The sequence below is a fragment of the Euprymna scolopes genome, chromosome 34 (assembly GCF_053919585.1).
Source record: "Euprymna scolopes isolate OS-2025 chromosome 34, ASM5391958v1, whole genome shotgun sequence".
NCBI classification, from domain to species: Eukaryota; Metazoa; Mollusca; class Cephalopoda; order Sepiida; family Sepiolidae; genus Euprymna; species Euprymna scolopes.
In genome coordinates, this window is record NC_136515.1 from 34,597,676 (window position 1) to 34,612,898 (window position 15,223).

At 33.9% G+C, this 15,223-nt stretch overlaps 1 protein-coding gene across 1 annotated transcript in view; it reads left to right on the top strand.

Moving 5' to 3' along the window:
* Window positions 1-360: 360 nt before the first annotated feature.
* Window positions 361-15,223, top strand: part of LOC145259172 (uridine-cytidine kinase-like 1) — a 186,251-nt gene continuing 171,388 nt past the window's right edge. Inside the window, exon 1 of the mRNA XM_080116914.1 lies at window positions 361-444. Coding sequence (XP_079973040.1) covers window positions 398-444 — 47 coding nt within the window. The 5' untranslated portion in view covers window positions 361-397. The remainder of the gene's footprint in view (window positions 445-15,223) is intronic.

The window sequence follows — 15,223 nt, forward strand, 5'->3', positions numbered from 1 at the left end:
AAAGTAACTTATCTTGCCTTTGATAACATTTATTTGTTATATATTTGTTTTTTGACAACTTTTTCGAATCTATGTGTATATTAATACAAACCCGATAATTTATTAAAATAATTAATTACAAATTCTAGTTTTCTTCTTTTCTTTCTTCTTTAGTGAAAACATTTTTCGGAACTTTCACAAAATTTTCTGTTTTTATTTATTACTACTTAAAATAAAATATTTTCTAGTGATTAATTATTTATTTAATAATTAAAATGGAAATAATAAAAATTAAAAAAAAAAATATATATATATATTGTAAATTTCTTACGATTTATTAAGTGTTTATACATTTTTTTTTTTTTTTTGTGTGATTCGAAGCGGAAGTTAGTGCCGAATAGTAGCGACCAAAAAGAAAATGGAAGGTGAATTTCAATACGATATTCCTAGTTCTGGTTCCGAAAGGTACGTTTTTTTTTAAATTTTAAAACACACAACATTCCAAAACTTAGTATTACCGTATTATCAAAAAGGAAAATAGATTTGAATAAATTAATATTACCGGGCGTTGCGTGTGTAAGGTATGTGTTAAACGGTTATTTCCAACTTTCATGACATGTGGTTTGTTTTGACGTTTGAATTACAAGAATGGTTACATTTAAAGATAAATGATCCTTTTACGAATATATATATATATATATATATATATATATATATATATATGTGTGTGTGTGTGTATATATATATTCCTTATGGGTTATTGTTACAAAGTTGCACAATGTACCTATTTACTATGCCTCCCCACGGGACAGAGTTAGACACCAGGGTCGTTTTTTAACGTGGAGAAAAGGTACAAAAATAAAAATTGTCTCAGTCGTGAAGGATTTCTCCTCCACTGAAAGAGAACAAGAAATAGAAGTGCAGCATCTGAAGAACAGATACTACACTTATTTTGTTTGTGATATTTTATCACTCGTTAAATATTTCTTTTTTAAGGTTAAGTCCCTTAAATTAGAAGTGAAATTCCCAACAATTTTATTTTGATTCTTATATAGATCAGCCCCCATGGCTGTATATATTGACTTGGAGAAATTCGCTAGGAAATGAGTTACGAAAGACGACCACACAAAATGAAAGTCTGGTTAATGAAACGAAAGATAGAAAATGATTTTTTTTTTTTTTTTACTTTTAATATTTTTTAAACTGATTCATTGTATTTTTGTCGATTAACCCTTTTTCCCATTGGATTACTTATTCATGTGATGATACTGAAAAACTTGGCAGAAAAGAAAGAAAACGGTACTTAGAGAAGGTATCGTGCTATTTTATTATTTTTTTATAATCTTTCAAGTTAAATCCAAGTTTTATAGTATCTTATGTTTTTTGAATTAGGTGAATAGTTTCAATTTGAAACTATTCTGTAGTTTCACCTAATTCAAATTAATTTGACTCAAAACACCCTTCCATTCCTCAGGTTAATGGGTTTCTAAAAATTAACGTTATTATTTCAGCACGGTACCTTCTTTGCATAAGTACCAAGAAAACAATTTTAGAATTTAACGTAGGGAATCAGTTTTGTATATAAATTCAACGTAAGAGTGTAAAATCACTTAAGCATTTGATTTGTTTGATTCTGATGGCCGTAAGCATGTGTGGTGGCGACCAGACCAGGTGAGGAGTACAAAGATAAGTGTGTCATACCGAGGCCACCGAGAGGAAGAAGGCCTGTTAACTGAAAAATGCCTGCAGGCAATGTAGGATTTGTCAAACTGTTACTGTTGATACTATATGAAGGCATTTTTAAAACGAGCATTAAAACATGTTGAAAAAAGAAAGGAACCCAATTCGATTAATAATGAAACTGAACTTTATTCAATATAAAATATTAATATCGACGTTTTTTTTATGTTTATTTATTTTTTTACATAGGCATCACCACTTATCAAGGCCCAGGGGCCACTCGAGGATAAGGGTTAAGGAGTGTACAGTAGTCAATTGGACAATATAGTAATTGTCAGTAATGGAAATTAAGTAAATTTGTTAACTTAAGGGGAACGGCTTATCAAGAACTTGTTTACATTGAACTTGAAGACAACCATATTGTAGTCAGCTGGAAAACAGAAGACAGTTCAACAGACATGCAGTTCTAAGAAAGAAGCTTTATTCATGGAATCTACATTTAGGTTTAGACACAGATAAAGAGTGGGGGGAATTATTGGTAATGTTTTCAGTTAGACGAGTGTTTCTTGTGAAAGTGTGGCGAGGCGGAACCATAGTTTGAAGCTCAGTCTAGCACTTGTCATGAAAATAACGATAAAACAAACTCGCTACATCTCTTCTGTGAGATAGAGGTTGCAGGGAAGAAAAAAAGGACATCTCCTATGAGGCTACAAAGTCTATTTTGAACTCTATCAAGGCAGGGTAAGTCCTTTCTAGCAGCTCCTGTTCAGATGTGGCAACAGTACTCCATCCTTGGATGAACTTGGCTCTTGTGGTGATCTTCATGTAAAAAAGAAGAAAAAAAAAAAGAATCCCACCAGTGGCTTTGGCAACAGATTTGATGTACGTATTCCATTTCAGATTAGGAGTAAAGGTCAAGCCCAGAAGCTTGTTAAAATATGAGGCCTCTCCAAGACGAGAGCCATTCATTTCAATTGATGCCAGATGGGAATTAAAGCATTGATGATGTAAAGATAGGTTGATTTTTAGATGAATTAAAAGTAACCAGCCACTCCTTTCCCATTTTACCACGTGCTCAAGATCAGAGGAGAGAGAATCGGAGAGAACTTGGTTGTTTACGGTCTTAGATGTGCTACCATAAATGGTAGTGTCATCAGCATAAAATGTCTACGAATGATGTAAGGATGTGATTTGGAAGATCATTAATGTAAATCAGGAAGAGAGTTGGGCCCAAGATGGAACTGAGGGACTCCAGCATTAATACTGTGAGTTTCTGATTTTTGCCCATCAACTACTACTCTTATGAACTTATCAGAGAGAATGATAATGGATAATTGAGAAGACATTTCCAGCTATACCATAGCTGGAGATCTTGTGAAGTAAACCTTTATGCCATACCCTATCAAAGGCTTTTGATATGTCAAGAGCAATTGCCCTAGAAAGGTTGCCTCTGTCGAGAGATTTGCTAATCCTATGAGATATAACTGTAAGCACATCTGCTGTAGATTTAGCAGAACAGAAACCATATTGAGTGTCACTAAGAAGGTTATTTTTGTTGAGATGGTTGATTACTTCTGTATTTAACACAGATTCCAGCAACTTACTCATGATGCACAGGAGACTTATTGGCCTGTACTGAGAGGGGGATGAGCGATCACCTGAATTCTTAAATACAGGGCATACTGATGAGATTTTCCAGGGTGATGGGAAGCTATTCTCCTTAAGACAATGTTTAAACAGTTTTGTAAGTATGGGTGCTAGTTTTGGTTGAAGTTTTTGATTAGCTTGGCAACATCACGTACAGATATATGTATATCACATAGCGTGTTTTCTGATACAGGAGGAAATATTGGGGGTTGGTGACCTTGGTCGGAAAGGGTAGAATTAGCTGCAAAGTTCTTGGCTTTGTCTGATGCTGACAAGATTACCTCAGGTCCATTGATGATAGTTGGGATAGAGCACACGCTTCTGTTCAGGATTCTGTTTGCTATTTGCCAAAACTAGTGGGAACCAAGCCACTGCTCAGCTACTTTGGACTTGATAGACTGAGCATACAACTCTCTTGCGTTTTTTATTACTTTTTCACAATAGTTGCTGGCAGTTCTGAAAGCAGCTTTTGTCTGAGTACATCTATTACATTGGAAGCAATGGAAAAAGTGATTTCTGTGCGTAATGACAGCAGCACATTCTGGAGAGAACCACGCCTGGCTGTTAGGTTTTCACTGGAACTTTTTCGATATATGAAATACCTACAATTAACCATTTTGTCAGGTCTGATACTATAAAGGCCATATCCTTTTTAAATATGGAACGCAGAGGTAGATCTGATATAAATGTACAGAAGCTATCCCAGCCTGCCATAGAGTATCTATATACTGTACATCTAAAGACTTTTTACATTTCATTTTTATCTTAATTGATACAACAGAGTGGTGAGAAGATCCAAGTGGAGACAGAACAGAAACTGAACATAGTTCAGGGCAAGGTGTGAGAAAAAGGTCTAGGAGACTTGCATACTGGCTGTCAGTCAGGCACACTGGTGGGTTCGTGAACAATGAGTGAGGTCATAAGCAATGGAGAAATCGTGACAGAACCTTCCCTCATCATCGGTCTTCTTTGAGTGGGTTAACCATTCCACATTGTGAACATTAAAGTCTCCACATACGTGAATGTTAGCTGAAGGATAACCAGATAGGACATCGTAAATCTTCTAAGATATGCTTTTAAAGATAGTGACTCGGCTGTTTTGAGGGTGATAGAGAGTAAATATAAACGCAGTAGTGTGAACAAGTGCAACCCGAAAGCACATATAGGGTAAGTTAGGATCTTCTCTGGAGATGTCCCTACCACATGGAAAGTAATATTTAATATAGGCACATATTCCATGCCCATGGCGATCTTGAGGGTCAGATTTGGAAGTTAAGTTAGAGTATCCTTTAATTACGAACTCATCTAGGGGAAATAGTCTGTCTAATGCCAGTTTTGCTTAGGAATAATAGGTCTGGTTTAGTCCCCTGTAATTGTGTTTCAACCTCTGGAAGGTTAGAATGTAGACCCCTGATGTTGGAGAAGGAGACATGGTAGTGGGGGTTTACGTTGGAAGTTGAAGATCCGAGTTTAATCGTGTATTGTTTCTTGAAACTTTTCATGATGGAGTTTTGGGATTTGTGAACTAGGTCGACAGACTTGCTTAGAGCAGGACAGAGAGGGAAAGTAAGAGAGAAAAAGAAACAAAGAATTTTTTTTTTCTGTAGCACATAAGGTAAAGCCGTAACAATTACCCACTATTATGGCATAGAGAGACCCCCACCAGAAGCTACTGCATGGTCCAGAATCCATTCACCAAATGGCAATACAGCAGCCCCAGTACTTTGCACCTGTTGAGAGGACAGCCTCCTTAGTGGTTAATCCAAGATTCGGGTCTCTGACTATCAGGCGGATAACGTTAGCCCAGATAAAATGTTTACCTCCAGCACCCTTACTAGTGACATGGCTACAAGGCTAGACATAGAAACAGAAAATTTCCGATATCTCTGACAACTGTTCACGCAAAATACTGCCAACCTAAAATACAGCTTTTTCTTCTCCCTTTGTCAGAAAAATCACTCATTAAAAATGAGGATTGAGGGACAAATAAAGAGAAGCAAGAGTAATGGGAACTGCCGATAATGCATCTACAATCCATTAAAAACTTAACTTGCTAGATATCAAGACATCTGTGGACGAGAACATTATTAAGTAAAACAAATCAAACAAATGAAAAACTGAAATAAATACGTAAATATTAACATTTGCAGTTAAAAATAACATTAAATAGTGCAACACGCTTATCTGCCAAAGTCTTCTATTTATTCTACAAATTATTAAAGACGCTTCACTTTGAATACGTTCAGCATTCTAAACATTTAAAAAAACGTGATTCTTGTTCCAAGAGTTTTATTAGTAACATATAAGGCTACAGGAAATGGGGGAGGGGGTTATAAAGAGAATAGAATTACTTAATTTTAAAACAATATACAATCTAATACTGATAAAACTGAATTATGAATTTAGGAAACAAACAATTAAAGAAATTGAACACAAACAACCCTTGGCTTTCAGGACAAGATCACAGTGTAGTATCTGTTCTGATGCTACACTTCACCTTTTCTCTTCTGTCGGTGGAGGAGAAATCCTTCATAACTGAGACAATTTTTATTTTTGTTCCTATCCAGAGTGCTCCTTATTGGGGAGCTGGATTTTTCCCCCACAAGATTATATGTTGAAATAATACAGAAATTATATTTAAAGTTTTGGTTTTCTGTTCCTCTATGTCCATTTTTTCCATGTTTTTCATCAAAATGTGTAGCGTATTTTCATCAGTTACATGGTTAGGAATCCTATACTCCACTATAGTCTCCATTTTCATATCAGTGCAGAATACATGAATACGAAAATGAAGTTCACATAACTAAAGAAATAATCTTACCATGATGTGAACATTGGTTAAAAACTAAGAAAATTTAGTAAACATCTACGATATTAAATTAGGGTGGTGGTGAATTTGGGAGGGGACATTATTATTATTATTATTATTTCACTCACTACGGGTTGTCTCACAGGCCATCATCATTGATCACTCACTGGCAGTAACCTGTGGTGTTCCCTGGAGACCGAGTGACAACAAGTCTGCCCAGATTTCCAGTGTTCCCCCACCTCTTGACCACTCGTGCAGATGATTGCATGTTATTGCAACGGCCGTTTGCTATTGATTTCTTGTTGGCATCAGCCATTGCTGTTTCCTGGAGTTTGGTGACAAAATGCCACCTTCTACGGTACCAGATTTGAACTGCACACTTCCAGTGGAGATCTGGTTAGTACTCTCCCACCTCCATCTTTCCATCCTCCTTGACCAGCTAGTTGATGTGGAACCAGTAGATGTCATCTACATCAGTTTTTTTTTATTAGCATTGCTATAATAAGAATAATAATAATAATAATAATAATAATGGTTCTTGTGCAGTGTATGCACTGTGTTATATTTTAGATAGTATTTCCAAGATAAATTAAATTTTTATGGTATCTTTTTTCATTAAATTGTTGAAAGTGCAGAATAGTTAGAAAGCCCCTCCCCCTGTTAAGAAAGGCTTTCTAAATGTTATTATTTCAGCAGGGTGCGTACAACATTTACTCGTACTTCATGGGAAACGTGGACCCTGCGTAAACAGTGTTTTTATTTATTTCTCCCTGTAAGCGCATGCACAAAAGATTTTCTTTGGTTTATTTAATCACGAAAACTTTTTTGCAGGTACTATTTGAGGCCAAAAAGGGCGAGGGGGGGGGGACATTATTTGAATATGTATGAAAAAAAATTTAACAAAAAAAAAAAAAAAATTTTTAATGGAGAAAATAATAAAAAATTAAAATGAAATAAATAAAAACAAGCACAAAATAAAAGTATGTATCAAATTTACCCCCAAAAAATGAAAAAATTTTTTTAAAAATAAATACACACACAATTTTTTAAAAAAAAAGTGAAAGTAAAAGCTTTCAGGGAGCAATCATTAAATAAAAACACTGTTTATGCAGGGTCCACTTTCCCCGTGAAATACCCATTTATTCATAAGATAAAACACAAGAAAATATGTTAACTAAAATATAATGTGCTTTTTATTTTTAGTTCATATTAAAACTTTAATTAAAACTGATTAGTTAATTAATTTTTAAGATGAATCTGTGTTTGTATGTCTCTGGAGAGAATTTCCTATTTCATTTCCCAATTCAGTCATGTAAATTATTTACAGATAAAATGTGATAAAACAAACAAAAACTTTTAAGTTTTAAATATATTTCAAAGAAATAAATTATGCCCGCATTGATCGTTTTGGTTAAATAAAAAAATAAAAAATTGTGAAAAATGTTCCTAACTTTAAAATATTTGAAAATACTCAATGAAAAGTTTTATTATTAAAAGAACGGACTGAAAAATATTCTCATATTAAAATTATTTGTTTTGCAGCTTAAAAAATAATAAAATGAATTATTCGATTTTCTTCGATAGATATGTAAGAAAATTTTCAAAATATTTCACTTACTGTCATAATTTGTTAGATTAAAATTATCGCAGTATGCAATTATATAATTATCCAAATGTTTTATTTAGAAAAATAAAACATGCACGTTTGAATTACCTTCATAAAATTACCACAAGGAGCAACGAAAAATATTTTTATGGCTATTAGCTTGTAAAGGGCAACAAAGATGTTTTTTTTATGGCTATTAGTGTGGTCACATGGTTGAACACAAGAAACTTTAGGCACCATATATGTTGATCTGGTAATGACGTCACACTGTCATGTTCATTGGCCTTTACTCTCGGTAGCCTCGGTTCCAGTGGAAGCTCTGTTAAACTCCATGCCCAAGAGAGTAAAGGCAGTTTTGGATAATGATGGTGTCCACACAAAATATTGAGAGTTGACATGTATGTTAATATTGACAACTTTTCGTAAAGGTTCGTGTACTCACTTTTGTTGCTAGGAATTTAGCTTTTAATGGCTATATTTTGAGGGCAAAATAAACTAACTGTTATATATGCTGCTGACCGACTATTCATTGTGTGAAAAAAATCATTTTTTCAGTGTTGTCCCATGAAGAGATATACTTAAATATTTGAAGAAATGCAAGGGGTGTACTCACTTATGTGATGCACTGTATATATATGCACATTTTGAAATGAGCATACTAATATAATGAACATTTAAAGTTTTTATCAACACAATGTATATTAAATGAACTTTTTTCTCCTGCATACATTTTTCACAATAAAAGGCACACACATTCGTCACAGATGTCATATATCAACCAACTTCCCTCGTATATTCTCTCCAGAGACAATCATAAATAACCAAGTTGTTCTGGATTTTTGAGATGAAAATTGATTATTCGTATCATTGATTACTGTTCTGATCTGGGGTGTTATTTTTGTGCTTCAATGCAGCCCACAACCTTTTTCAGGTGTATCTTGTCAAACTAATCTTTCTGTTGAACTCTGAAACCTGCACAGCATTTCAAGCTGAACCTTTTATTTAATGCACAGGAGTTGCATGCTCTTGTTTTGTCAGTTATCATACGAGTAGATGTCCTAAGTAATTCACAATTGTATATTAAATGTCATTTACACTGAGGATTAAACCTCCAACCTCGAAGAGTAATTTTTACAATTAACCAAGCTCTAGTCCATCACCTTGATTTTTGACTTCTGGATTAGACAAACCCATTCTACAGCAGATATCCTAACTGTAATCTCTTAACGTATATACTATACACTGAACAAAGTAGGGGAGAGCAGAGCGGTAGCCCTAGATATATCCAAGTCTTTTGACAGAGTATGGCACGATGGTCTTCTGAGGGAAATCAGATTGTACAGTATCATTGAACGAATACTTAACATAATTAAATCCTTCTTAAATAAGAGAAGAATCCAGGTTGTCATCGACTATCGTGCATCTAAACAATGATATAAATGCGGGTGTACCTCAGGGGTGTACTCTTAGACCTTTATCATTCCTAATATTCATAAATGCTGTCCCTGATAAAATTGTTTCTGAGATGGGTATATTTGCTGATGACACCATGCCCTGTAACAGGCATGAGAGGAAAACAAATGAACACATATCTAAGGAAATGGCAGAAACACTAGAGGATGACCTCCAATCTGTAGTGGAATGGGGACAAAAATGGATGGTCACATTCAATACTGTCAAGACTTAAGCTTGTTTTCTTCAATAATTACAAGAAACCTTCTAAATCACTAATAGCTATGGCTAAAGATACACTACCTAAAAGTACTTCTTTCAAACTTCTCGACTAAATGTTCACGGGGAACATGAGTTGGAACAGATACATTAAGAGCATTGCCAGGGCCACTGCGAGGAAGGTTGGCTCTCTCCTGTACCTCTACAATGCCACCATTCGCCCATTTATGAAGTATTGTTGTTACATTTGGGCTGGTGTATTTGCTACTAGTTTCTCGCTCCTGGACAGTGTTCAAAAGAGAATTACCAACCTGATAGGTCCTGAACTGTCATTCAAGCTTCAACTTCCGTCCCATCAACAAAATGCTGCATCTCTCTGCCTGTTTTACAAGTATTTTAATGGTGGATGCTGATGAACTCAATGTAAATACCTCCCGACAAACTAGACAGCAAAATTCCACCCCTACACAGTAGAAATCCCGAGATGTAGGAAAGCCTTCTATTCTAATAGTTTCTTCCCCAGAACTGCTAGGCTCTGGAACTCCTTTCAGAGTTCCTGTTTTCCCGACTGTACTGACATGCAGAAGTTCAAGTGTAATGTAAACAGACATCTTACTGCTCAACTCCCGACATTGTATCCCTGCAACTTATGTGCCCGATAGTAGCCCCCTACATCAAAGTGGCACTGTGCCTTGTTTGGGGTGAAAATAGAATTAAAAAAAAAAAAAATCTTTTAATGAATTTTACCAAGTACTTTATCCACTTCACCACATGTTCTTGCCTGTGCTATCCTCACGAATTAAATAAAAGTTTCATTTGAAATTCCAACAAGATACACCTGAAGAAGATCAGAGGTTTCATTTGCAAAGCATTTTGAAAATTACATCCAAGATGAGAATAGTAGTCTGAATAATTCAAATTATCAATCCTCATCTAAAAAAATTCAGAAACAGTAAAAATCTTTTAATAAAATCACTGTTTTTATGACTGGAAAAATTTGTTTTTGAAAAGTCAAAGATACAAATCGCAAAACATAATTCATCATGTCGGTTGATTTATAGAAATATAATCGATTGATAATTGTTTACATTTAAATTCTTTTGAAATATTTATATCGATTTATTTATATATTCAATTCATGTTTTGCACTTAGTAGTTGTCTAAATATGTTACTAAAAAATTCATATTAAATTATGGAATTACATCAGTAATTTAATTTTTCATATAAATTATTTCTGATGCCCCAAAGAAGAAGAAAACCTCCACCATTGACTTTTTATTATAAAGTGGAGTATTTCTTTCTGAATTTATTTCAGGTGATGAAATTAAGTCTTGGGTGGTTGTCCGACTTGCTATTTGCTTTCTTACTTCCCTCCTCACTTGAAATAGTTTCATATTAGGACAGGATAAAAAAAGAATGTTTTAATAGCTAATATTTGTGCAATGAGATATAAGTATATATATATATATATATATATATATATATATATATATATATATATATATATATATATGAGACACTATATGTTCATGTGATAGTGTGCATTCATTATGAAGTCCAAAATGGCTGGGCCAATTTCTATGAAATTTCACACAAATGTACTTTATGTGCCTGGTAATATTCTTAAATGGGTTTTGTATTAAAATACATTCGATAAATATCGAAAATCAATCATCAAAAAAATTATTAAAGCAGGAACAGTCAGATTTTGACCGAAGTTAACACTTTTATACAGCCTAACATCACAAGTGCATTTGAGAAATTTTATCATTGCACAAGCCAAAGGGCCTGGTGTAAAAAAAATCAACAGTAGGTTCTTTAATAAAACAGAGGCACATTCGAAATGAATATTTTTGTTTAGAGCACAATCAAATCATGATACTTGACATTTGCATCTTGAACTTTAATTAAAGCCATTATATAAAAATAATTTCATAAAATCAACAGTAGGTTCTCTACTGCAATGTATTGTGGACTATGACACTGCAAGGAGGCATGTGAGCTTTCTCCTGATGTTCGACAGTGAATTCCTGAATAGAGTAAGCAATCAATTGATTTGATTGAAAAAATGGGCAAATTCACTGATTTTGGTGACAAAAGTATTGGAAGTGTAGAACATTCAATAATCTTCATTCAATTTCAAGCAATGTTGGATCTTTCTGTTAAGATTCAACTAATTAACTGACCATACATGAGAATACAATTGTGAATTACTTAAGACTTCTACCCAATCATAGCTGATGGAATATGAAATAACATGTTCTCTTTGAAATTCTGTCCTGATTACTGAGTTTGACAACATACACCTGAAGATTTGAGATTATATCATCTGAAACATTGTGAAAATAATATGCAAGATCAATAGTCCGAATAATCCAATGCTAAACTGAACATAATAATATTGAAACAAAGCTGTTAGATGTAAGGGTGGGTAACGTGGGCTATATTTACTTTTATGTAAAGAGGATGGAAATATTCCCAACAGTTTCTTTGGAGTATTTTAAAGAGTTGTTAGCGGGCGTATAATATGGTCACAACATCCTACTTGAAAATTCAAATATTTGCATCGAATTTGATTCATAGTCATTAAACAGCAATTAAAGATTTTCTGAATTCAATTTCTCCTTAAGACTTCCCATGCCTTAAATTTCATAGATTTTGTAGAATGAGGATTGAATCAACTTCCAGAAAAATGTAATGTTACAATTTTCCTGAGTACTTTATCTTATAGTTCAATCTTCAGTACGGACGACACTCAAAAATACAGCTACAAATTACTTAGGACTTTACCCTGTTGTGGCTGATGGAATGAGAATACGCTATTCCTGCGGAAATTCTGTGCAAATTTTCAAGTTCAACAGAAAAATTCCTGAATTTGACAAGATACACCTGAAACAGTGAAAGATTAAATCAATTAAAATGTTGTGAAAATAACACTCAAGATGAGAACAGTAATCGAAAGATAACCAGGCATATTTATCCACTTATCAGTTTGTGGATTACCATGCTATCCATGCTGATACTTAGTGTCAGTTTAACCCCCATTGCATTATCACCAACTATTTATCGTTTAATAGATATCCCAAAACCAAAATTTTATTTTAATCATATCTATAAACTTTCAATATAGGATCATCTTTGTAAGACAAACAATGTTATCAGATTTATTTGAGTAAAAAAAGTTATGAGTGCTTAAAGTTTTTTGGAGATTATGAAATTTGCTGTCTTGTGTGCTATTTGTTCACAATCTAAATTTCATAGTGTATAACTAAAAATACAAGATTTGAACAAGTGAATAATTCTTACAAATGTAAAGTCAGCTTGTGGTAGATGAAAATCAAACATAATGGAAGTAATAAAGTGAGCTTGGACATTAGGCGAAATCCCATTACAACTTGAAAAACAAAAGATATTTTAACAGCTAACCCAACTGAATCTTCTTAATGATTCATAGCACAGTAGAGATCAAGCTAAGTTTTTCTTTTTATAAAATTAAATCTCCCCCCCCCCTCCAAAAAAAAAAACCCTCAGATTTTGACTATGTAAAAATAGACAGTAGCAGCAGTTAAATATGTTGGTAATATTAGAAAGTAAAGTCCAAAGAAAGAATTCCCAACCGTTACGTTTTCCTTCTCACAATTCTCGGTATCAAACCCCAGTGCACATCAGGTCAGAACTTACTTTTGCCAAAGAGACAACCTCTCTCTATCTCTCTCTCTCTCTCTCTCTCTCTCTCTCTTTGACACACAGGCTTATTATTTGAAAAATCGACTGCATCTCATTTACATATTTCCCCCAACACTCGCTACCAGCCATTCATAAATAGCAGCAGCAGTCATTTTTTGTTCTTTATCCCTTTCCTGAAATGGACGGCACATTGTATAAGGTCAGGTTTGTACTATTTTTAATCAGAGTAACAGAATTTGATAATAGGTCAAAAATATGATCAGCTAAAATTTTCAAATGTAAAACAACTAAATATAGAATTTTAAGCTTATCATATTGGTGATGGTTTTTCTCTAAGATGGGATTGTTTTGATATGTATAGATATAAACAATATTGTACACATTACACTAAAAAACACTAACATCTAATATATATATTCAGCATTACTGAAAGTTGTAACCTAATTTGAACCTGGAAAAATAAACTTCATGATACACAACAACAAAAAATTGTACATTTATAAAAGAAAAGATTAATTTTTGTTTAAAAATGTTATCTAAATAACATTAAAAAATAAATGAGCTATCACAAGTAGAAATTAAAGGGAATTTCACTACATTTATGCCTTTTCACGCATGAAACGGATTTGTTTGTGATATGTACAAGCTATCTTGTGGCTGTGAATATAGTGACATGATTAAACCTTTCAATGAAGATGCAATCGGCTAGTTTACAACAGTTCAATTGGTTGTGTGAGTTTTGCTCTCGCCAGTTTTTTACCCTTATTTCAGAAATAGCATCACAACAATCAAAAGAATGTTCCGAGCAGAGTTGCATGAGATGTTTAACCAATTGCAATTCTGTCAGAGACTGACCACTTGTCGACCTGAGAGCTCGGCCAATCCATTTCTGATGTCCACCGATATGCTTGCATCTCCCAGGCGAAAGTATGGAGAATTATATCACAAATTAATCTACCTTCTGGGTGACAAACTGCATAGCCAAACTATTGACAATGTTGCTAACAGAAGGACAGTACATATGAGTATAACAGAATTTCAAACAGAACCCGTTACATAGAGTATATGCTGAAAACTACTTTTTCAGATGCACTGTTCGTTTTGCATCGAAAACAGGGATGAATTAGATGAACCAGAGAATTGATAGATGTATGTTCTTCCAACATCTGGAAATTAGCAGAATTAGTGGGATTTGTTGGTAGAGTTATCAGATTATGAAGTTGTCAATGGCTTCCTAAAGAATATCTCAATCATCATCCAGTAGTTGCTTCGCAAGATGCAATGGATGGTAGAGAGCTGCCTACTACCACTTTTTTTGCTCAACACACACCTCCAAACACTCAGGCAATACCGGGCACCTAAGCTAGTATATAATAAGTCTAAGGTTATTGTTGTCAGTGGAGGAAACGTATCTATGAATAATATTTTTTATGGTCTTTTCTTCCAGTTTAAATCCTGGTTAGATTAGAAAACGTTAATTGTATTGCGATTTTGATGTTGACCGGTATTTGTGTTGGTGTTTTTTAAGTTCCGGGGCATTGGTCTTATTTGCTGATCGACTATGTAGTTTGGAAATCCGTTATTGATGAGGACTTGCTCGATATCTTTTAGTTTGAGTAGTAGTGTTTTTTGTCTGAGGAGATTAGGTTGGCATGGTTAAAGTTTTTGATTATGGCTATCTTATATCGGGGGGGGGGGGCATTCGCTCTTAAAATTTAGTAGGCAGGAGTTAAGGCTAGTAGATTTTTTGGAGTTGGGTTAGGGTGTTGTTAGAAGTGTCAATGAAGACGTCAACGAAAGGAATTTTATTAACATTCAGTTCTATGGTGAATTTAAGTATGGGATTATCTTGAAAGAGGTCCTTCAGTCTTAGTATTTGTTCATTATATGCTAGGATATCATCATCATACCGTACATAGAGAGTTTGCTGGTGTTATTATATATTTCGTTTTCGAGGTCACTCCTGTAGAACTCTCTAATAATTGAAGTATTTTTTGTTGATTTAAAGAGAGAGAGTTGGGTTGTTGTATACGTTAAGGATTATATCACTTTTTATATATATTTTTTTTTTACAGGAACATTTGTGAATAGACTTTCTATGTCGAGGTAGGCGATGACTTTGTTGTCAGGTTGTTTTGCTTTT